This window comes from Dermacentor variabilis, chromosome 1 (genome assembly GCF_050947875.1).
Source record: "Dermacentor variabilis isolate Ectoservices chromosome 1, ASM5094787v1, whole genome shotgun sequence".
Classification (NCBI taxonomy): domain Eukaryota; kingdom Metazoa; phylum Arthropoda; class Arachnida; order Ixodida; family Ixodidae; genus Dermacentor; species Dermacentor variabilis.
In genome coordinates this window covers 144,640,740-144,666,603 of record NC_134568.1, presented here as the reverse complement: position 1 = coordinate 144,666,603, position 25,864 = coordinate 144,640,740, and the positions used below count along the sequence as shown (strand labels likewise).

General features: G+C 43.6%; 1 protein-coding gene across 5 annotated transcripts in view; it reads right to left on the bottom strand.

The window, feature by feature from the left end:
• Positions 1 to 25,864, bottom strand: part of LOC142585922 (protein SCAI) — a 114,276-nt gene that overhangs the window by 43,310 nt on the left and 45,102 nt on the right. For all 5 annotated transcript variants that reach the window (XM_075697019.1, XM_075697038.1, XM_075697047.1 and 2 more), the window contains exon 11: positions 2,129 to 2,302. In XM_075697019.1, coding sequence (XP_075553134.1) covers positions 2,129 to 2,302 — 174 coding nt within the window. The remainder of the gene's footprint in view (positions 1 to 2,128; positions 2,303 to 25,864) is intronic.

The window sequence follows — 25,864 nt, the reverse complement described above, 5'->3', positions numbered from 1 at the left end:
GCTCTGTGTAGTTCACTGAAAGCTACGGTTTCCATCAATCAAGCAGAGCACAGGACTAGAAAAAGAGTGCCTCCATTGTCCCACTCTGATTGTCTTTCATGCAAACACCAGCTGAATGGAAGTTTCAAGGAAGGATCAGTGGCACAACAAAGGGTAAAGCCCCTCCCTTCTAAGAACACACAGCTGCCTATCGATTCCGATTCAATCAACCAAGCAACAGCTTTTACCCTGGTGACCATCACATGCATGACCCCGCTGGCATCACAATCTGCAAATAGGGGACTGGAAAAGCCAAGAGCAGCGCACAGCAGCGTTTGTTTAATCTGTAACTTCCTTGCAGCGTGTGGCACTGCCACATTTGCCAAAGGTGATTGTCGCAGCATTCTGGATAAAATGAACATTTATTTTAAGTGTGCTCAAAATGTCAGAAGTGGTTTAGTGGCTCCTAAACAACTACCTGATAAAACAACAAAGCTAACAAGAACTGGCTTGGACACAATTTTTTTTTTTACCAATGCAGCTGGTTAAGTCATCAGCCCACAATGAAAGTGGCATACCTAAATGTGACCGGTCAAGAGTAATGCACCTGCAAATGCCTGGTAGGTGAAGTGTTCACAAGTGCTCAGCAGTAAGGTGTCTGAAGAATGTGGACATAGTTGTAAATTTTCTGACCACTGTAGTAAGTAATGTGCAAATACAACAGTGCTGACGAGAATATGTGGGACTGCACACAATGACTGCAACAAGCTTACAGGAAGGGAACGAGAAGTAGGGAAATCAAGGGGCTCAATTAATGTTAATCATGATCATATAAAACCAACAGGCAATGAAGCGAAGAATATCATAGGGGTAATTAGCAGTGGTTGAAACTGAAGAGCAGAAAATAATGAGGAAAGGGGAAAATGAAAGTGGACGGAAAGATAATGTAACATGATATTAGATAACAGGCCCATTCTTCGGGCCTGTAAGGTATTTTGAATAAATGAATAAATAACTTGTCGCTGGTGGGAGCCGAACCTACAACCTCCGCACTATACATGCATTGCACTACCAATTGTGCTACAGCGACAGCCATCAATCCAGCCACTATCTTGGGTATTTATGTGTACAAGATCTAGCCCTGGATGTTCCACATCTGCTCGCCATGGCCCTGAGTGGCACTGGCTAACACTCCCAGGGGTAGATCTAGTACACATAAATACCCAAGGTAGCAAACAGATTGAGGGCTGTTGCCGCGGCACGATTGGTAGTGCAATGCACGCATAATGAGAAGATTGCGAATTTGGCTCGTAACGACAACAAGTTATCTTTTCATCCACTTTTATTTTTCACCTTTTCCCCCCTTCATTATTTTCTACATTTCAATTTCAACTACAGCTAATTAGTACCCCTATGCTTTCCTTGGCTCCATTGCCTGTTGGCTGCATATATAGGAAGAGAGCGAGATATGCCATTGTAGTGGCCACAACTAGTTGCAGGATAGTAGTGAGGCATCTGGCGGTCTAGCTTTTCTGACCCACAGGCAGTAGTGGGAGGCCCCCAATTTAAGTAAACAAATAATCGATAAATTCATTTTCACATTGCACAATGCCTTTTTGTATTGACTTTGATGTGACATAAGCAGAAATCTACTCTATTTTTACATTTCCTGTAAAACCTTGCTACCATATACAATTAATCATGTACTTAATTCGAATTTACAATTGAATATAGAAGAAAAGCAGAAATAAGTGAGAAAATACTGGCTCATATGCACAGACTTTGTACTGAAACAAAACAGTGCAAGATTTCACTGAATACTATGCATGGCAATGATATCTGCCTAGTTCGTCCACAGCAAATATCAAAAGCCGGGATACACACTGCACAAACTGCAGCAGTGCCATGAGTAAAGAAACCACCACCTTTCTACCCTTTTGTGCACCTTTCCAGGCCACCAAAACCAAGCAGCCTCATCAGCAATAAACATCATAATTCATATGTGCAGTACTTCTTTGCTAGACATAAAAATGACACTGCCTCAGCAAAGCTGCCCTACAAGAAAGCCTCCAGGCTACTGTCACAATGGAGAAGGCGTTTTCATTTCTTTCTGAACTTGCACATGCAGAAGCAATCTATGAAGGCACACCTATGCTGCGGGAGCGTATGAGGACACGGCTAGCCTCCGCCATAAAGCGATTAAGGTGACCCAGGGCCTTGTCCCAAAGAGAGACCGGCACATCGACTACATGGCACACGAAGCACAGGGCTGTCAATGGACTGTGCAGGAACAGTGTCAGCAGGTTGCCCTTATGCTGTTGATCTGAATAGAAAGATAAACCAAAGCACAGCACAGAATCAATGCATCATATAAAAGATCAGAATCCACGAGATGGACAAAAAATACCAACACAGGTGAATCCTGGCCCGGAATATTGTAGCAATGCCCTTTCCCGAAGCTAATGCCTTTTAGTGTTTTTAGCGTTCGTTAGCGGTCGTGTTCGATGCTCTGCCTGAGGCAGAGCATGGAACGCGGCGACTGACGAACGCAAAAAACGGCGAAAGGCATTAGCATCGAAAAAGGCATTGGTACAAAATAGCAGCCCCACTACAACAAAATTCATCAAAGATATAAAAAAAACATAGTTGTCAAAGCAACTTCAAAGTCACAATAACAGAGAAAGGGGGAAGTGGATGAAAGAGAACAAGAAAACATGAACAAGCTTTGTTTCTAGATACAGTAAACTCTCAGTTGTACGAACGTCGGTTTATCGAATATTTCAGAATAACGGAACTTTTGAAAAATCCCCGGCAGTTTTCTTATAGATTCTATGCAAAAATGTTTCACTTAAACGAATTTCGGAACAGTCAATATCTCAGTTTAACGAACTCGCTCAGTGGACCAAGGCTTATTTTTGCGATCAGAACCGATGCCCGCCCTCATCAAACCACCGCTCCAGCGGCAATGTAACGTCACTGGCGCTACAGTGCCCCTGGGGCAAAGCGGCGGCGTGGAAAACCAACGGCAACGAGGCATGGCCTCCGAGATCATCCACAAAAGATGAGCAAACTTGTAATCTTGGAGGCCATGAACAAAGTAACATCGCTGGTGCTTACAACGCCTCCAGAGCAAAGCGGCGATCTGTCACACCATAAACCACGTGGTGTGTGTTTCTATGTGTATGGTCGTCGTCTCCTTCTCTTGAAGAAGAGGCGTAGAAGATGAAGAAGAGGCAGCTGCCCAGCCAGTCTCAAGCCCTATAACTCTTGCTGAGGTTGTAGGGTACATTGGAAAGTTGAGAGACTTTGTGTCTCAACACCAAGCTGTGCCAGAAGTGTACAAAAACATTGACTCTTTGGAAAGTTTTGCTACTTCCTGTGCTTTAAAAGTACAAGTGCAGAAGAAGGTAACAGATTCTTTTTTTTTTTTTTAAGTGATAAAGGCAGCATTATAACTGTTATGAACCTTGTACTTGTTGATATGTACAAATTCCATTTCACACATTTCTAACACTATGGATGCCATGCCTTTTCCTCCATGAATTGCACTTCAAACTTTTAACTCTGTATGCCATGCCTTATGTTGGTCTAGTGACTATTCAGTTTAGTGAACTTTCAGTTAAGTGAACTATTTCCTTCGGTACCTTGAAGTTCACTCAAGTGAGAGTTCACTGTATAAGGATTTATTTATCTCTTCTTCCTTGCTTTCGTTTCATTTTTCACATCAGTGCCATGATATGATACTTGCACTACATACAATTGACAAATTGACAACGTCACCGTCGATGCATGCTGAAAAGACTACATCAAATGCATTGAGGACAAGTGGGTGCACTTACATCTTGCTCATCATTTTCACATCATTGCCACAGGTGCTTTTCTTCACATTATTGGCTTGCAACTTGAAACTTTTGCAGTGAAATTATAAAGCAATTTTTTCGTATATCAACTATCATTAAGGCTCGTCAGTGAGGAAATGCATTAATGACAGCAGAAGCAGGGTGCCTCAGTGCCACATAGTTTTGAAGCACCCATGCAGTGTGGGCAGTGTCTATCGGAATTCATCAAGCATTAGTGCACTAGTAATCTGATGAGACACATGTATGCCTACCTTCATAGAAGGTATACATTGCTCCATTGTCTGGTGATACATTTTGATACAAAAGCCTAACACTAGAGGCATGCAAATAGTGAAATATATGCACAAATTAAGTCTGAACAGAAAAAAGTCAAAACAATGATGTTGGTGTGGAAATTTTAAAATGTTAAGTTTCTTTCTTTCTTTTTTGGTTAAGTGGTCATAGTGAACATACCAAAAAGAAAACAAAGCCATTCATGGAAGCAAGTACAGCAGCTAATGATGCAAAGCTAGTGCCACATTTGCTAGGGGGCAAAAGATAGCTTTACTAGAGACAATATTTGAGAATGGATAGTGTTATCAGATTTTGTCTACCACTGTCCCTGTGACCAGTGCACAATCCATTAAAGTGCCCCTCACCAGAAATTTTGGTTCTATAATATATTTTGTTATATATATCGTAAAGTCATATACTGTGGTCATATTATGTGGTTATATTTTGGTTATAATTTTGATGCAAACTGCTGCCCAGGGAGCGTTCTGCCACAAAAACTTTTAACAAAATTATGCAGGTTCATTGCACATATTGGAATCTATGTGAAGCAAAGCTTTACTGAAGATTTTGGGAAGTTACTGCAAGCAAAACACGAGACTTGAAGAAAGGGACAACACGAAGCAGTCGTGTTGTCCACTTCGTGTTGTCCCTTTCTTGAAGTCTCATGTTTTGCTTGCGGTAACTTCCCAAAATCATGAATCACCAACTAGCTTACACCCACACTCTGCTATGTTACTTTACTCAAGCAGAGTTAATTAAATCCTATAAACTAATGATGATTGTGCTTACTTTCATCCTATACAACATGTAACCTCATGCAATGTTTATGTTTATCCACCACATAGGTAAGAACATTAATCTAACGCAATTCCTTTGTTCATGCACTTCACTGTACTGAAATGCAAACACCAAATCAGGTGGGTCCACAATGTGAGATGTCTACGCAGCCCGCTGCTGGCTATTTGGGTGCTACAGGTGCCATGAGCATGACATGGAAGCAAGATGGCTTCTGAAGATGACACTGCATGCACGCGACACCATTTTGCAGGTGGGCCAAGTGGCCCCTTCAGGGAGAAGAGACCACAGGCTTATGTTTGAATTTTCAGCTGTTTTCATGCCATACATCGATGTAATACTTTGCAACTCAATCAGCACATGATCTAAGCCCTGTGCTTATCTATTTGCAATGTTCAAACCTGGTGAGGGGCCCTTTAAAAAAATTTTAGCGCCATATTGTCATGTTTTAATAACACTGAACCACCACCAGTTGCACAACGCACGGTGCAACTGTGCGTTGTGCAACTGGTGCAAACAAGTCACGGAACTGTTTCGGTGGGCAAACCTGTGCCTAGCAAAACAAATAACAAAATGATGGTGGCAAACACATTCATCGATCATTAAAACCTGATTTGCAGGTCAAGTGAGTTGCCCTCTATACATGACTCATCGAAGGTTCGAGTGTAATCACTAGTGCTCGCATGCCTTCCAGAAAGTAGAACACTATTCGAGTCGTGCATACTATCTGACTACACAGACTTTGGTGAGAACATAGACAGCAGATAGAATCAATGATAATATTCGACTAAGTTCCAAATCACGCAGGTGCATCTTGCACTGAGCAATAACTTAAAGTTGTTAGCAGGTAAAATGCAGTGCCCGGAAGAAGGATAAACAAGTATACGTGTCAATCTTTACAGTTACAATACAGTTAAACCACGATATAATGAACTTGGATATAACAAAATTCCTGATATAACAAAGTATTTAACTTTTCATACCCTCTTGTCCATAGAACACCCTGTATTTACAGCCTCAATATAACGAAGTGTGCTCGTATGCGATTTCAATATAACGAAATTTCACTGCCGCCGCAAAGGAATGCCAAGACAATAAATGTACACTTTTGTGGATGCAGATGGTCAAATGATTGAATCACAAGCGACTGCTTGCAAACGTATCTGTCAAATCGCACGTCACACGACAATAGTGACCACCCAAGTGGAGCTGCATCATGATCTGTATAAAGTCCAAGGGCAATATCCAATAGCGCCTTGTGCACTATGTGCTATAGGTGCAAATGAAAGTGTTCGAGGGTGAGACAAGAAAGATAGTGGCTTCACGAGTGCCGCCTTCTCATGTGAGCAAAGGGTAAGAGGGGCAGGGGAGCTCGCTTGCTCTAATGTGATCAAGCACGAGTGAAAAGGCAAAACGGGGGGGGGGGGGGGGGGGGGGGGGGTACAGTGGGGGATATGTTGGTGCACATCTCAATTTCTGGCGTGCATCTCGGCCATGGCTGCGCATGGCTGTAAGCACGGCTTAGAATATATGCAGCCGCTGCCATGTCTGCACAGAATGAGCATGCAGAGACGGCATGGCACCATGTAAGCTTTCTACCCGCACATTTAGTATTAGAGGTTGCATAATCTTAAGTTTCGGTGACCCGTTAGAACGAGAGGCAGACGAAGCATTTGTTTTCTGCCACCGGCACTTTTTTTGATAGTGTCGTCCCAGTGCGGGAGATGCTGTCAGCTGCGGAGGCAAAGTGCAATGCGAAAGCGTGGCTGGCTTTGCTTAATTCGTACCACTGATGTGAAGCTATCATTGACGTACGTGGCATGAAACCGTATCATTCGTTGCCGACTGCTAAATTTAGTAAAATTAATTGTTTTATCATTCAAATTTTCTTTTTTCTATTGCTCGATAATCTGGAAAATCCTGTGGCTCTTTTCCGTGCAAAAAAAAAAAAAATCGATCGGCGACTGTATTTATTTGCATAAAAGGTCGAATTTCAATTCAACGAAATTTCTATATAATGAAACGCATTCCCAATTTTACTGGGTTCGTTATATCTATGTTTACCTGTATTAAAAACAGAGAATGGTAATGAAATAACATGTTTCTTCATGATATTGCCTGCCTGATCAAGCTACATAATGCTGAGGCATATGAAGTATGCCCATAAATGAAGGCATTACCAAACCAAATGGTAAAAATGACCTTGCATTTGGTTTCATGTTTCTATGTGGAATCACATCAGCATCTGCCTAGCAAAGCTTTTCACCCAGTCAAAAACATTTTTGCATCTGTGACAATGTTTGCCTTGACATGAAAGAAGAGCTGGTTGGCTGCATGTCTGCATAATCCAGATCCTATTCAAGTGTCTGATGTAAGCCAGCCTAGCGAGGAAGAAACATAATTAAAATGTGCACTCGCCAAGTTTCTTTTTCTTTTAATCTACATTCTGAGATGTTGGGGCTTATGGGGCCCCTTGTTCACAACACATAGATTGCAATTTGATGAGTGCATGTATTATTTTTATTAGAGTTCATATTACTGTTGAGATTGTTGTTGTGATCTAGACGCAGCTGCTATGACAATTTGGCTGCTTGGTTCACCAGGTCACAGGACCCCTTCACAAAACAAGACTTCTGTCACAATTTCTCCGACACAGCCAGGTTGGCTCAAGCCTTCCCAAGCTTTTCTTTATTCATGGGTCTATCTTTCATGTTTTTTTTATGCTTTTATTCCAAGATGAATGTATTCTGACTCACCCGGCTTATAGTACTATCGTTATTCAAAACAGCCCAACAAACATTAAAAACGACCCGTTTTTACAGATCATCTTCAGTAGTAGCTATTAAAAATTTGCAGATAAACCAAGCTCTGGCCAGATGCAGTCTTGGTGCCGACAACAGGGTGTAATGAAATTGTATATCTTAGCTACTATTTCTCAAAGCAGAGAATTATTGCAGAGTATGTGCTTTAGAAGAAGTGGGAAAATCCGAAAGAATGACAGCACTGAGGCAGAGCTGTGTGGCAAAAACGAAATGCTGCTATGCAAAGAATCGACACAATTAAATGTGAAGAATCCTCCATGAGGACCTCTGTACCATGATGATGATGTGTGGTGTTTCGTAGCGCACGGGCCAGGTATGGCCAAAGAGCGCCATATCTGTGCTAATGGGTTTGCAGTGTACTTATGATTACTATGAAGTTGGTGTGATGTGGCTGTAAAGGGGCCTTAAAATATACGCTCTAAAGTGCGTAAAATCTGTATAATAAAATTATGGCGATGACGTATGACTTGTACTATGAACATTTAGATGCATTTAAAAGAATGATACGATAGGTAAAATATAGAAGGTTATAAGAAATGCCAGAGCACTACTGCCTCCTTAGAGCCCTTGAAACACAAGGGCCTGGAGGCATGTGCTATGCAAAACAATTATCGCAGTGGCATCCTCTGGAGAGAGGAGGCGCTACGAATGCATGGGACTAATAACATGTAAGACCACATCTCTGAGGAGACCTAAGACTGTGTCTGTATTAAAAAGCGGTTCTGGACCAAGAAGCATTGCAGGATGTAGAGGAATGTGCTGTCAGTATGCTAATGAAAAATGTCTCTTTCTCTCAGATTCGGCTTCCCGACACTCCAGGAGGATGTGGAGTACGGTCAGCCTCTCCCCGCATCTACCACAGGTTGGAGGCTCACTTCCGGTGAGTAGAAAATTATGGGTGCCAAACGTGTGTCCTATTCTGAGACGACAGAATAGGACATCTGTACGGCGTCATTTTGTATTCGAGGGCCAGAATCCTAACTGTGGCTTTATCAGGTGGAGCCTATTATCCGTTTCCGCGTCCCACATGTGTTGCCAGTGATCTCGCAGCCTCCTTCGCAAGAAAGGTCTCAGATCTGTGACAGGCACCTGAGCAGTAGGGTTAACAGCTTGCGATGCGATTGACATGGCCATTTCGTCCGCCAGAACGTTACCCTCAATGCTCTTATGGCCAGGCACCCAGCATATAATGATACGCTGGTTAGATCTGTACGCTATACACAAGATGAAATACAGTTCATTAAGTACTGGATTGTTGTGTGTATAGAGTGATATCAGGGCCTTCACGACACTTAGGGAGTCTGTATATATCGCTGACTTTTGGAGTTTTGATTTTCTTATATGCTTCACAGCAGACAGTAATGCGTAGGCCTCAGCCGTAAATATAATTGTTTCCGGATGTAGTACATCGGATTCTGAGAAGGATGGGCCGACGGCAGCGTACGACACCCCGGCATTAGACTTCGAAGCGTCTGTGTAGAACTCTGCGCAGGAGTGCTTGTGCTGGAGTTCTAGGAAATGAGTTCGTATTTCTATCTCTGGTGCGTGTTTTGTTACTTCTAAAAAGGATATGTCACATTCTATGACCTGCCACTCCCAAGGCGGTAACAACTTGGTTGGATGCATTAGGCGAAGCTCGAGGAGTGGGACACGCATTTCATCACTAAGCTCCCTCACTCGAAGCGAGAAAGGCTTTCTTACAGAGGGGCGATTATGGAAAAGTGTAGTGCAGGTCATATCGTTAACAGTGTTAAAACATGGATGTTGATGGTTGGATTGTATTTTTAGGAAATATGTAAGGCTGATGTAAGTTCTCTGTAGATGGAGGGACCATTCATTTGATTCCGCGTATAAGCTTTCAATCGGGCTCGTTCTGAAAGCGCCAGTGGCTAACCGGATACCTAGATGGTGAACAGGATCTAGCATCTTTAGCGCGCTCGGGGCGGCAGAGTTATATACTACAGCACCATAATCCAATCGAGACCGAATTAGGCTCTTGTATAGGTTCATTAAACACTTCCTGTCACTACCCCATGTAGTCTCGGATAGAAGTTTTATTAAGTTCATTGTTTTTAGACATTTTTCTTTCAGATATTTAATGTGTGGGATGAAAGTGAGTCTGCAGTCAAGTATAATACCCAGGAATTTGTGCTCTTTGTTGACAGGTATTTGGTGTCCACAGAGTTCTAAGGAAGGATCCGGAAACAAGCCTCTCTTTCTTGTAAAAATAACACAAGAGCTTTTGTGGGGGTTGATTTTAAATCCGTTTTTGTCTGCCCACTTGGAAATCTTGTTCAAGCCCTGCTGCACCTGTCTCTCGCATACTGAGAGGTTACAGGATTTGAAGCCGATTTGAATGTCGTCAACGTAGACAGAATAAAGAATTGCAGGTGGTAGCGAAGCACGAAGCGTGTTCATCTTCACGATGAAGAGCGTACAACTCAGCACGCCTCCCTGTGGTACACCTGTTTCTTGTGTGAAAGGTCGCGACAATACGTTGCCGATTTTTACTCGGAAGATGCGATTCAACAAATAGCTTTCAATTATTTTCAGCATATTGCCACAGATGCCCATTTCCGACAATTCTCACAAGATGCCGTAGCGCCATGCTGTGTCATATGCCCTCTCCATGTCAAGAAATATTGACATGAAAAACTGCTTATGTAGAAATGCGTCCCGAATATATCCTTCAATGCGTACAAGGTGATCTGTTGTCGACTGGCCTTCTCTGAAGCCACACTGATAGGGATCAAGTATATTGTTGAGTTCAAGGAAATGTATGAGTCTGCGATTAATCATTTTTTCAAAAACCTTACACAGGCAGCTTGTAAGAGCTATCGGGCGATAGCTTGCCGCCATGGATGGGTCTTTCCCCTGCTTCAAAACAGGGACCACAATTGCTTCTTTCCATGCAGTTGGAAAGTATCCCGCAGCCCAAATAGTGTTGAAAATTGTGAGTAGTGTAACTTGGGTGACATTGTGTAGGTTTTTGATCATTTCATACATGATTCTGTCAGAACCCGGTGCGGAGCTCTTGCATGATCTCAAGGCAGCTCTGAACTCGGCAATACCAAAAGGACAGTTGTATGGTTCATTCTTTCGACATTTTCTTATGAGTGGCTTACATTCCTCTATTTGTTTGTATTTGAGAAAGGATTCTGAATAATTTGTTGGACTTGACACGCTCTCAAGGTGCTCCCCAAGGGAGTCTGCCTGATCTTGCAGTGTGTCGCCCTGTGTATTTACCAGAGGGAGTGAGTACGTTGGTCGACCCCTAATTCTATTTACCCTGTTCCAGACTTTGGCCTCATCTGTAAATGAGTTAATACTCGATAAAAAGTTCTGCCAACTTTCTCTTCTGGCCTGCCTGGGGGTTCTCCTGCCTTGAGATTTTACTTTCTTAAAGTTGATAAGATTCTCTGCAGTGGGGGAAGCGCGTAGCAGCCCCCACGCTTTGTTCTGTTTCTTACGAGCAATCCTACATTCGTCGTTCCACCACGGGACACGCCGTCTGCATGCCAAGCCACTTCCTTCAGATATGCATTTAGATGCGGCATCTATTATGAACGCTGTAAAATACTCCACAGCCGCATCAATTCCTAAACAAGACATATCAGCCCATGAGATGGTAGTGAGAGTTCGAAATTTCTCCCAGTTGGCTGTATCTATCTTCCACCTAGGAGCTTGTGGAGGAAATTCATTTTCTTTAGATGTTCTTAGCAATACGGGGAAGTGATCGCTCCCGTAAGGATTGCCCGTAACTTCCCATTCGAGTTCGGGCAGTATAGAGACGGAAACTATACTAAGATCTATTGACGAAAAGGTTCTGTTCGCAAGAGAGTAATATGTGGGTTCTTTCTTATTTAGAAGGCACGCTCCAGAAGAGAAAAGGAACTGTTCAACGAGACGACCTCGCGCATTGATACGAGAATCTCCCCACAAGGTGCTGTGTGCATCGAAATCGCCAAGAACAACATAAGGTTCTGGCAATTCATCTATGAAGGACTGAAATTCATGTTTGCTTAGTTTATAATGTGGGGGTATATAAAGTGAGGAAATAGTGATAAGTTTGTTTAGCAGAATAACTCGAACCGCCACTGCTTCAAGGGCCGTTCGTAGCTGTAAATGTTGACATGCTATGCTCTTTTGGATTACAATTGCAACACCTCCCGATGATGCGATTGCATCATCGCGATCTTTGCGAAAAGTAACATGCTGTCGGAGAAAGTTTGTGTGTTATGATTTTAGGTGTGTTTCCTGTAGACACAGCACTTTTGGATTGTGTTTTTGGATAAGCTCTTGGACGTCATTAAGGTTCCTAAGAAGACCTCTGACATTCCATTGAATGATTTGTGTATCCATGTTGAAAGTAAATAAGTGCTGTGTGTACGGAAACAGAGGTGATGCCTTAGGTTAAAGAGCTCTTTCGAGGCCCTGTAACGGGGGTTCTGCCCTTTCTGGAGCGTTCGAGGGAGCCTCGCCGCTCCTTAGGCGTTTGGTGCTCCTTGAGGACAGGTGTAGTGTCCATTGCCTCTTGTGAGGCGCCGGACACGTGCTCTTGCGAGCGAGAAGTTACAAGAGAGAGTCCTGCCTTGGAGGGCAAGACCCCTGCGCCCACCAGCCCAGAGGTCGATGGGGCACCCTGCGGGATTTGGCTGCGCCGGCTGTTGCCAGCGCTGGAGGGGGCCGGGGATGTTGGGGCAGCCTCAGCAGCGCCCACCTTCGGGCTCGATGGTCCCCTCTGCTGTGTTGACGGAGCAGCGCTAGCTGCATCCGCCGCCGGGGCAGATGGCGTAACTGCCGACTCACTGCCTGTGGGTCGGACAGCCGCCGGAGGCCGTTGTGACGCTGCCCCCTTACGCGCCAAATCGCCAAAGCTGCTCTTAGACAGGTATGACACCCGCCTATGTGCCTCTTTGAAAGATATGTTTTCTTTGACTTTGATTGTCACAATCTCTTTTTCTCTTTTCCAGGACGGGCAGGACCGCGAGTATGCGGCATGCTCGCCCTCACAGTTGACACAATGTGGAGTGTTCTGGCACGTTTCAGAAGAATGTTCTTTGTCACTGCACTTGGCACATGTCAGGCGGCCTCGACAGTTCTGTGAACTGTGGCCGAACCTTTGGCACTTAAAGCATCTAAGAGGACTTGGCACGTATGGCCTAACACGGAGTTTGATATAACCGGCCTCGATGGACTCGGGGAGGACACTAGAACCGAAAGTGAGTATCAGGTGTTTTGTTTGGATTTCTTTTCCATCTCGCCTCATCTTAATTCTTCTGACATTTATAACATTCTGTTCGCTTAAGCCCTCCAAGAGCTCAGCCTCAGTGAGCTCCAGCAAATCATCGTCCGAGACAATGCCGCGTGAGGTATTCATCGTGCGGTGCGGGGTTACTACTACTTGGGTCTCTCCAAATGATACTAGCTGAGGCAGTTTCTTAAATTGCTTTTGATCGCGGAGCTCCAAGAGGAGGTCACCGCTAGCCATCCTCGACACCTTATATCCTGGACCAAAAACTTCGGTAAGAGACTTAGATACAAGGAACGGGGAGATTGTTCGCACTTGTTTAGCTGGTTTTTCTGCATGGATCACATGAAAATGAGGAAAATTGTGGACTTGGCGTCCGAAAAACTGAAAGATCTCTTCGGTGCGCCCTCGTTTCTGAGGGCGATCAGGGAGTTTAGGAAAAGCGTTTTCCATAAGTACAGTTGGGTTTTCGGCTGCGATGCCGACCACCCACCATGGAGCCCAACAGGGGGACGTGACAGGAGTTCCTGCTAGAGAAACCCTGCCAACGCCAGCTGTACATCGCTGCTATAACCAAATACAGCATAACCAAGGCTGGCTAGCTACACAAGGTTAACCCTTACTGCCGGGAAACTAGGAAGTCAGGAGAAGTGATGAGAAGACAGGAAAGCTGAAAAAGGCGAGAGAGAAAGACGAAGATTGGAGAGGACAGGAAAAGGCGACTGCCGATTTCCCCCGGGTGGGTCAGTCCGGGGGTGCCGTCTACGTGAAGCAGAGGCCAAAGAGGTGTGTTGCCTCCGCCGAGGGGCCTTAAAGGTCCGAACACCCGGCATCGGCTCAACCCCCAGGATCCCCCTTTCCCCGGACACAGCTACACGCGAGAGGGGCCGACCCTCGTGTGCTCGGATACGTGGTGTCGCAACACACCAAACACCTGCTGACGCAGACGCCCCTGCGGGGGACCTCTGTACCAGACAGCAAATGGACTACTCCTATCTAGTGCATGTAAACTTTTTTTACATTTAAAACCCTCATTGTCAGTCATACAAGGAATCATTTATTTTTTTTAAAGGAAATATATAATTATTTTTCCATTAAAATTTCCCTGTTCTCTCTCCACACACACACACACACGCACGCACGCACGCACGCACGCGCACGCGCACGCGCACGCGCGCACACACACACACGCACGCACGCGCACACACACACACACACACACACACACACACACACACACACACACACACACACACACACACACACACAGTAGTGAAGAGTGGGTCCTTGGCTCGGAGGGTGGATAGAGTGACGTGGAGGACGACTAAGTGAGCGGAAATAGAACAGCTTGCCAAAGGAAAGAGTGTTGCGCCTATCTCATCTCTTACAATGGCGCAGTCGCTAAACCCCGACCCCGTCGAAGACCCCAACAGCCCTGCATCCATGACACTCCGAAGTGGACATGTACTCTCAGACTCGCCACCAGTGACGTCCACGGACGGTATCCAAGCCTCCACGATGGCTCCACGGCAGGACTGCAGCATCGCCGTTACACAAGCCATGTCCCTGCTGACTCAACAGCTCAAAACATCAGGATTTGGGTGTGCCACATTCGCATTGCTCTCTGAGAACGAAATTCCATGTTTTCGTGGTTTTAAAGATGACTCGACCACATGGCTCCCCATCGTCAACTCAGTTGCTCTCAAGCGCTCCTGGGCAGACTACTAAAAATCTATTGCCGAAGGCCATCTTCAAGCATTCGCCCAAGCATGGCATTGATTCGAAGGCAGTGTATATACCACATGACTGACTTGGAGCGTGGCCCTGACGGCTGCATTTGCACCGCTTCCGAGTGCTTATTATGTGCGTTTCGTGACAATGCAGTCACACCGTCAAGGCTCAATCGAGGACATTGGAACCTACATTTACGACAAGCTGTCCCTATTACAAGCTTGCGACATACCTTGGTCTTCCCCGGCAGCCAGGAAATACGTCATCGACGGGATACATGACTCGATGCATGCGGCCATATTGTCCCTGCACACACTCCAAGCTGACATCTTCATTTTCATAAGCCAGGTGGTGGAGTTGCAGTACATTTCTAGTCTCCGCTCGTCACAGGAGATGGCTACGCCGAGACGCAGCTGCTTTGCGTGTGGCCGGTCCGGCCATGGATATAACTGCCCCCAAGCCCATTATCCATCCATGCAATATCAAACAAGCCTGCTTCCAACACTCATTGTCTGCATCAACGGGCATTGGAGAACTTATGGCGTCTGTCGATATGGGAGCACAGGGTACGGCGCTGCTTCTCTGCCACACCCCCAGAAACTCTCCAGCCTTGTACTGAGGCTCCCCTACGGGGCCTCAGTGGTGACGTACTACCGGTCGGTGCCCTGAACCTCCAGTTCCAAACCGAAGCCAGCACCAAGTTCTTGCACTCAGTGCCAGACTTTGAAGACCTGCCTGCAGACATGGTTTGAGGAGCCGACTACCTTCTTTCAGGAGAACTGTGGCTCACCGTGGAAGGAAGTAGCATCAGCCTCCGTTCTGTGGCTCCGGGTATGCCTCCAGCTCATTCGCAGGGTGAGCTAATAACATTACTTACACTCTCCGCTATACTCGAATGGCACAAGTCGCTCTTCACTGATACTACTGCACAGCTACCCGGCCCTAGAGTGCTAGAGCACGATATTCCAACCAACAATCGTCTGCCAGTGTCCATACCACTGCGAAGATACACCGAACAAGAGCGGACTGTAATTGACCAAAAGGCACAACAAATGCTAGCCGCTAACATCATCAAGCCGTCTTCTAGTCTGGGCTGCAGCTGTCATACCAGTCCGTAAAAAGGACGGGAATCTCCGATTCTGTGACAACAACCGAGAGTTGAACAAACATACTATACCAGACTCACACCTAATGCCACGCATTGACGATGCCATTAGGCCGTACAGAATGCCAGGTTCTTTCCATCTCTAGATTTGAAAGTGGGGTATTGGCAGATAAACGTGGCTGAAGAGGATAAGTTTAAGACAGCCTTCTGGACCCCATCTGGCTTATACAAATCTAACCGGATGCCTTTCAGACTGCAAAAAGCCCTAAGTACTTTCTAGCGCACCATGAACTGGTGGGTGCACTGATAGACCCCGCCTGCATTGTGTTCCTCGACGACATTTTAGTTACGGGGAATACCAAAAAACATCTGCAAAACCTCGACGAAATACTACAGAGATTGCATAACAGTTTGTTTTGACTTGACCGCAAGAAATGTCAGTTCAGATTGACTACAACATCTTATCTTGGCTATAAGCTCTCTCGTTACGGCGTACAACCCCAACCTGAACACACAGACACCGTAGTCAAATATCCTGCACCAACCTGTATTAAACAGCTCCAAGTATTCCTCAAGATGGCGTTGTACTTGCGGAAGTTTGTTCCGAACATTGCATCAACTGCTACTCCTCTCATGGACTTGTTAAAGTAAGGAGCTAAATTTCAATGGGGCCCTTCAAAGGACAAAGCCTTCCAAACCCTCAAACACCAGCTGACACATAGTCCGGTGCTGTGCCACTTTAATGAAGATTAGGTGACAGAAGTACATACTGATGCGAGTTAGATTTGCATAGGGGCAGTTTTGCTTCAGCGTGACACAAGTGGGCGTGAACACGTTGTCATTTATGCCAATTGTAAACTCTCAGGTGAGGAGTGTCATTACCATTCAAATGAACTTTGTTTGGCTGTAGTTTGGAGCATGGATGAGAACTTCCGTCATTATTTGTTTGGCTGACAATTCACAGTGGTAACAGATAATTCCGCGATTGCATGGATGCTACAAAAGCAGTACCTCAAACACGTTTGCCCGATGGATTGTTTGGCTACAGGACTACACATACGATGAGAGTCACTGTGCTGGAGCACAACATCAGCTTGCGGATGCTTTATCACGAAACCCAATCGAGGAAGCTTCCCCGCAGACCCGAGAAAGCTGGATCATCTTTTCTCAACAAGACCTGACAAAGGCTCAACACGCCGACAAAGGTTTGGTTTCCCTTATAGACTCTATTAGGGATATGGGACAAAATTCCAAGTTTGTTTTACGTGATGGTACATTGTACTGTGGTCACTGGGCCAATAAGAGAGACGAATGCCACCTTCCGGTGATTCCTGGTCCCTTATGATCAAGTATTTTGCGCGCCATCCACGACAACCTCAAAGGAGGCCATGTCGGCTAACGAGCAACCTTACACAAGGCACAAGAACGACTTTGGTGGTCAAGAATATATAAGGATGTACATTCATACGTCGCCAGCTGTGAGGTGTGCCAAGAATACAAATGGTGTCCCAGAAGTCAACATGGACTCCTTATGCCCATTAGGCCTCCTGAGACAGTTTTCAACACGTTGGGCAGAGATCACATCGGGCCGCTTCCAATGTCGGTAGTGGGCAATCGGTATATTACAGTCGTTGTGGATTACTTGTCCAAGTTCATATAGGTGACTGCCGTGCCTTCACTTGCCGCCAGCTATGTCATCAGATTCCTGCGGGACCACTTCGAATGGAAACACAGTCTTCCAAAAAGTTTATCTCCAACCGGCCGACCATCTTCCACAGTTGCAAGCTCCGTACTTACCTACAAGCTGGAGTTGCACATCATTTTGCGTCTGCCTACCATCCCCAAGCTAATGGTCTGACGGAAAGGTCAAACCAGACTATACAAGCTCGACCCACACCATATTGCAAGAATCACAAACGAGGTGAAGCTGATTGGGAAGACCATCTTCAAGTGGTTGCAAACGCAATGGACATGGCTTTACAGAGCTCTACAGGAACTTCCCTATATGAGATCGTGTACGGCTAGCTACCGAAACTGAGCTCTACATTCAGCTTGGACACACCCATAAAAGTTGGATGTTCCATGGCACGAGAGACACTGTCGCAATAACTGAACGGAGGCTCACAGAAGGATTGCGCATGCGCAACATGCGCCAAAACGGTATTATGACCGACGCCACCGTCTGGCACCACAATAAAATATAGGCAACGAGGTGTGGGTACAACGAGGTACACCGTCCTCTTCAAACAAACTGTGCACAAAGTACAAAGGACCTTTCGTTATTACTGAGTGCCTGGACGATAACACTTGACGAATATGGTCCACGGTTTTAGACTTGAGCGTAGACAACAGGAAACTTTGCTGTGCATGTGTCCCTCATTAAGAACTGCATCCGTTGACAGACGTAACGTAACATTACATCATGTGCTTTTCTTACAGGAACAAACCAGCAGCACCATGGCCGAGTGTAGTGAAGAGTGAGCCCTTGGCTCAGAGGGGGGTGGAGAATGACGAAGTGAGCGAAACTGAACAGCTTGCCCAAGGAACAGGTGTTTTGTCTATCTCGTCTCCTACAGTGTGTGTGCGTGTGTGTGTGCGTGTGCAATCAATGCTGCGGAGACATGTCTAAAAAAACTGTTTTCCCTAAGCTAACATTCTCTCAAATGACTGAAAGAAGAAGGAACAAGTGACAGTACTTCTAAGTGCTAACAGCACACCCCATCTTCTCCAAAATTTTCTACAGCAATCAGTTTCAGCGAGTAAAAACCCCTAGCGAGAATGAGCAAGAAGAATAAGGGGATCCAAGCAGCTTGATTTTCTTTTTCTTCAAAAGTTTGCCCAGCGGCATAAAATGTTTAGTGCGTGCAAGTTCTATATACATGTATATATGGTTACATGCAATGAAATCTAACAAGGATTTACGGTGCTGACCATAGATCCACAGGTGGTAGTCAGGTGGGTGGCTTGGGTGTAGCCCCACTTCTGACAGATCCTTTTTTTTTAAGTCGCAGCTTTACAAAATCACAGGCAATGAAGCCAGAGAATGCATAAGGGAAGTTAAATGTTATGTTTAATTGAAATGCAAAATCAATAAAGTAAAGAAAAAATGAAAGTGGATGAAAAGATAACTTGCCGCAGGTGTGAGCTCAACCTACGTCTCTCACATTATGCAGGCAGTGTTTTACCCCAGGAGTTCTTTTATCCAGAAATCTTTTCATCGACTTTCATTTTCCCTTTACCTTATTATTTCTGTATTTCAATTAAACAACACAATTAACTTCCCCTATGCTTTTCCTGGCTTCACTGTCTCTTACTTCATATGCTAGTGAGACACGAAATCTGATTCAGCAAGTATATGGTGCCAAAGCAATATTGAGAAGCTGTGTCTTTGAATGGCACCTAAGGTTTCAAGAGGGCAGGGGTTCAGTCCAAGACGATCCCCAGTGTCGTGGAAATGTCGTGTACTGCTGGAAATGGGGAACGTGTGAGACAATGATTGCATGGAAATCGCCATGTTACTGTGAGCACGATATCAGAAAATCTGAAATCGAACAGGGATGTACGGCAGCAGATCTTACGGAACAATTTAGGGAAACAGAAACTAAATGCAAAAATCATCCCTCACAGACTGACAGGTGAACAGAAACAAACCACATGAACAATTGCTGCTGAACTTTTGGAAGGGTCAGAAGAGATTCCACGTTTGTGTTAAGTATCAATGCTGGAGATGAAAGTTGGTGTCACCAGTATGACCCTCAAACAAAGCGACAAATGGCGAGGTCACGGTTTACCTCCATATAAAGAAGTAAACGAACTCTTGAAAACTAAGGCATTGTCAATTGCAGTTCTTTTATGCTAGAGGCTTGGTGCACATCTGCCCCAAGGACGAACAATAAAGCAAAACTTCTACATCAACATGCTAAAACGTTTGTGCCAAGCAATTCTGCAGCACAATACAAACAAGTGGTGAGTGGGGCATATGGGAAGCACCAATTCAGTGGTGTGGGAGAACATTCAACGAAATCAGCTGTTGAAGTGGTGCCGCCAAAGCACACAACAAACATTGCCTGACGTGTCAATGATTCGATCAACAGCTGTCAAACAAGGGGCATCGCTAAAGCCAATGTTTCAACAAGGAGGCTTGTCTTTGTCAGGATTTGTTTTTGCCTGTCAATGATATGTCATTGCAAAGGGACTGACAACTGGCCAAAATGTATTGTGAGACACTGACGTAAATGAAATGGGACGATTTATAGTGATAGAATCCAGCATGCTGTTTGCAATTTAAGTAGAAATTATAAGTTTAAATTGGCAAAGAAAGTCTCAAAAACCAGTGAGTGATATGGCCTAGCAGTGAAGTATTGGCACCTCAGATGTATTATATGAGATTACTGTACGTAAGTCAGCTGTTATTAAGTACGGCATACTTAAAACATAAAATTGCAGTTGGTATAATAGGCTTATACACTTTATTTATGCGAATTAGGAAGTAAAAAAATGTGCACACTAACAAGCGACGCTGCCTTCGTGGTAGCGAGTGGAGTGGCAGAGCGGTTCAATGCATCATGGCGTACATGAGGGATGTTGTACGCACACGGGTTTACGAGTTATAACCCCAAGTTCTGTGGTCTCTGTGAGATACAAAATGCCATCGACGAATTGTGCCGTGAATGGGTGCCAGCACTGCAATAGCACTACTGGTATAACATACCACTTAGCTTGGCTTGGCTTTAAAAAAAAAAAAAAAAAAAACCTGGCACATGCAGCCTGCAAAGGCATGGCCTTCGATCAGTCTGTGTTACTTGGAGGGAGCTGTCGCATGGCCGTAGATTCGAACGCCACCTATTACTGCAAAAGTAATTCAATGTTTCATAAAAAATGAACCACAGGAACATTGGCTATGACATTATACAACATTTTTCGCTGTTGCTATGATATAATTAATGATGTGTTAGCTCCATTAGGCAGCATGTACTAGAACAGATTAAAGACAAGGAAGTTAAAGTATGCTCAGGCAGACAGAGATAGTTCAAGGGCACTGAAGGAAAAAGAAATGCAGTTCATGCAGCAACTGAGTTCCACTTAGTAGAATGGCAAGTTAGTAGAAATGAGCAGCGTAAGTGACACGAATTTATGCAATGTCTAGAACTATCAGAAATAAACTCAAGAATGAGTTCATATGCAAAAAGCACTAGAAGCAGTGACGGCGCATTATGCTGTTGATCAATGCCAGATATCAGCCATAACATTATTTCAACTTTTTTTCAGAGTGACGCAGATGTCTGAAATGAATTAAAGCGAAAAAAAAAAAGCTATTGCTTGAACTTAACAGCAAAGAATACTCCCCCACAGCAGTTCACACAAACACATATATTCATGCATTGCAAGTGAACATGTTGTAGCTAGCTACAGAATTCAGGAAAATATGTATGGAAAAAGCATACATTTTTAGAATTATGTTTTAGCATTTTACCTTTAGCATAGTGATAGTTACTATACTCAAAGCTCGTTATAATAAAATTGATATAATAATATAATGGATATAACAAAGTAAATGCAAATCCCCTTGTAATCACCATAGAGATCCATGTATTTGAAATCTAATTTTAACAAAGTATAATTGTCCTGCCGATGAATATAACAAACAAAAGATTCATTTCTGAAACACAAAAATACCCAACTGTTCCGCACCAAGTGCAATCGCCATGAGGGCAAGGTTTGCTGGCCTTCTGGTTCACACAGCGGAGCCTGGGGCCACATGAGAGTGGCAGAAAATTTTATAGTCGGCCCACTATGTTGTGTGCCACATGCTGCTCGATCACAACGGATTTCATTCACATTGCAGAGTGCTAGCTTTTGTCTTCGACCGCGTCGCTGCTTAGCCGGTTTCATGACAATATGGATGAACCAAGCGAAATACCATCACACTGGAACAGAAGGTAGGTATCATAAAGGTTGTCACACCGGTGCGGCTTAGCAAACCTTTCTTTCAGGAGATATCATATACGGTGACTGGGTGGACGACACGAAGCTTAGGCCACAGCTTCGAGAATATGCAAAAGCGCGTTGCAAGCTGATTAAGCTATGTCCAAATGGCGCGAGCAGCATATATGATGCTTGTTTTAAAAGTGTGGCTAAGCTATCCAAACTTTCTGCTCATGAATCAAATCAGGATTAGTGTGTTTTGCTTTTCGTTATTTATTTGGCAAATAATTTGAAGCAGCGGCTTGTCACATTTCTGACTCTAAATTTCCTTGATGCGGTCCCACTATCTGATTATTTCTGCCTAATCGCTCGCAGGTGTGCTCATTTCCAATAGATTTGCTCTTGCTGTGTGCAATGCTTGAAACGTAGCCATTTTGTACGTTGTAATATCTTGTAGCAAAAATGTATTGCTGCTAGTAACTTGCTTACTCTTGTGGGCAACCACAAACATTCAGCTTTAACCATTCCTGCGCTATCGGTGTAGTCAGTCACTTATTGTGCATACATGGTGCGTATATATTCAAGTGTGCACCCATTCACTTATTGACATGCTGGCGATACGAGTGAGCGTAAGATTCCGTGCCAGTTCAGTTGGGGTAGATGTGCGCAGCTACTGTGTGCGAAACAAGCTATGACAGGAAGCAGCGCTACTCCCTTTGTCTTTGTTTAACGAGCGGTACTCATTCTTGCCAACGTTCCAGGGCTGAAGCACTTTCTTTGAAGGTTAGTGAAACAACGCTGGCAGATGTGCAAATTTCTGTATCCTCAAAGAAAGCCATACATTTCGAAGTGCCAGTAACACATACGGAGAGTTGAAGCCACAGTCCGTGAACTTGGTTAAGAAAAACTTAACCAAGGGGTACCACAAGGCTCAATACTGGGGCCTTTGCTTTTTCTCTTTATATTAATGATATGCCAGACGTCACTGACTTAAGTCATTATGTTCTATATGCTGACGATACAACTATATCTATAGCTGATAAGTGTGTCTCTTCTCTAGAAATCAAACTAAATAAAACTCTTGACCACCTAATGAATTGGTGTAATGACAACGATCTAGTCATTAATCCATCTAAAACGAAATTTTTAGTATTTCATTCGCACCAAAAATCACTAATTATTCCTCCTTCATTAACCTTAGGCAATCATTCTATTCCCATTAGCGACTCCGTTTCATTTCTAGGGGTTATCCTAGACAGCCATCTGAAGTTTCACCTGCACATCAATCACGTCAAGCTGAAGTGCGCTTTTGGTATCCGTGCACTTATCAAGGCACGACACTATTTTTCTCCTTCTGCTTTGCTTGCACTCTACTTTGCATTCATTCATTCACACATTAACTACGGATTAATCGTTTGGGGTAATACATATCTATGTCATCTGTCTTCAGTTCAGCATATACAAAATCGAGCAATATGTATCATCACCCAAAGTTCACCGCGCTCTAATGCCATCGGCCTGCTTGAGCAGTACAAAATTTTATGTATAAAAAGATTATTCAACTACAATTTAGCAATAATGTTTTATAAATTGCTTGATTCCCAGCTGACCTTTCAATATATTCAAAGCAGCTCCCTTAGAAATACAAACCCTACTAGGTTCGCTTCTAATTATAATTTTCTGTTACCATCAGTTCGTACTAACTATGGTAAAAAAACATCTACATTCGCTACCATTACACTTTGGAATCGTTTGCCTGCTTCGCTTAAAATACTACCTACATTTCAACGTTTCAAAGCTTCGCTAAAAGATTTTTTGCTAACCTCTGATAATTTTTCCTAATAAATATCTGTGTTTTCATAGTCAGCTAGCTGATAAGTATCACCCACTCTTTTTTTTTTCCTTTTTTTGCAGTGTTCACATTGCGCCACATTTTTTCGTTCTCTTTGTTCGTACTTTTTTTTTTTTGCTTTTTGCCTTTAACAATTGTATAAATTTTGTCACTCCCGTTGTTATTTCTGTTACACTATATCGATTAGAGCATAGTTTGTTTGGTTTTTTCTTTCTTCTTTCTTCTTTTTTTTTCGTTATCATTTGCTTTTCTTGCAACTAATTTATTATTATACTATCCACTGTTACGCTGCCAACTATGTTACAATTCTGTTGTAGTTACTAACCGAGGGTCCCGTTTTCAGTATGATTACTTTGGGACCCTCGTCTGTATATTACATTTATGTACCTATGTTTTTTCATATGAATAAACTTCAACTTCAACTTCAACTTCAACTTCAACTTGGCGGCACAGATTCATTCCCTTCCTTAATATGCCAGTCATTATTTTTGCAGCCAAATTTAGCACACATCTTCAATCCACTGCTCCACAATTTGCAGCACGATTGGAGTACAGTAGATTAGTGAAAACTCAGTTGCATTTCCGAGAGCTGATCGCACCAAAGCAAGGTGGAAGCAGTAATGGTTTTGTATTCGTGCGGTCGCCAAGGCGACGCGCGGTGCGCTGGCAAAAGCGCCATCTTGTTTCTCTGGAACAAACTGCTCTACGAAAAGGGCCAATAAAAATTACGGGTTATAACAATTGAATTTTCTTTGAACATTATATTGTAATAAGTGGGCTCGACTGTAGTAATATTAGAATTCCTAAACAGGTGTCTGGTACATGATAGCCTGAGTCACTTTTGCACCAAAACACCAACTAACAAACTATATTAGTATTAAACAACAATAGTCATAGATGTGCTTATGCGTTGCATTAAATCAAAACTTAAAAATACACTGAAGTGAATTTCAATTTTGTATGTACATCGTAAACTCCATTGTACAGGTAACTAATGCACTATTCTACTGAGTACAGAGTTCCACTTTACTTATAAAGTGCAGAAAGAAAGAGCTGGTGATTCCTTCAGCACTCATGTGAACTGCTGTGAGCCACGAGTAAGTGTGCATGTGGTTTGTTGATAAATTACTATTATTGGTGACCATGGTAGAATGCACAGCAATCATATTTCACTGTACTTGTACATATTATACTGTAAGTTTCTGTGACTATGGTTTCCGATTTAATTACTAAAAATAAGGGATTCGTGATAAAGTGATAATTTTTACTGTCCGCATTTCATAACAGTGGACATCAGAAAATGCATGAAAATCCCCAATTTGATTATTATTTACAAGATTTCGTTATTTCCTTCTTAATTAAGTATTGATTTCAGGGGGCGTATTCTAATTGTAAAATTGAGGTCAGTACTCAAAGCAATACTTTACTAGAAACTTTGTGCTTTGCACCAGCATAAATAAATAAGCACCCAAAAATCTACAGTGAAATGCCCATTTCTGTCCCTGTTAATTTATTTCCATACTGTGAAAAAATGTTAACTGGAACAACAATGCATTTCACATCACATCTTGTATTCACAGTCGCAAAACTAGAGAAAGTTTCTAGCAAAGGTTTTGCTTTGAATATGGTTGATAAGGCATCAACCACAACAGTGGTTGCCTGATGCCTTATTGCCTTATGCCTTATTTCTTGGTCTCACGAAGGTGCCTGATCTTACAATCCATCTCTGAATATTGTGATGCATACTTTGTTCACAGTTATTTCCAACACCTCTTCCACTGGCCTGTGGATGCTCCCCATAGTAACAAAAAAAGGCTCTGAAGAGACCTAACAGTGGTGGACATGGCACTAGGCCTGTTCCTCCCCTAGTAAGTGCACTTTGAATATTAAGATTGTTCCCACAATGGCTGTGCAAACACCACTGGTTCATAATGTCGCAAAACTACCGGTCTTCAAGAGCCACTGCTATGATTGAAATTTCAATAATTTCTTTAATAGTACAAGAACTAAAAACTGCAAAAATCTGAAAACACGTCTTCTGGCCAAAAAATTACCTTTTTGCAGAGTGTCCCACCTTAATTGGCTAGGCCACTGATTGTACAACACAATGAGGCCTATTTTAGAAGATCAGCTCAGGCTCGAGATATGCTGATCTGGCTATTGACATCAACAACTTAAGGCATGTCTATACCTGGGCTCAGAGACGCACTGTCTTCAGATCTAAAAGCAACTACAGTTAAACCACGATATAACGAACTTTGATCTAACGAA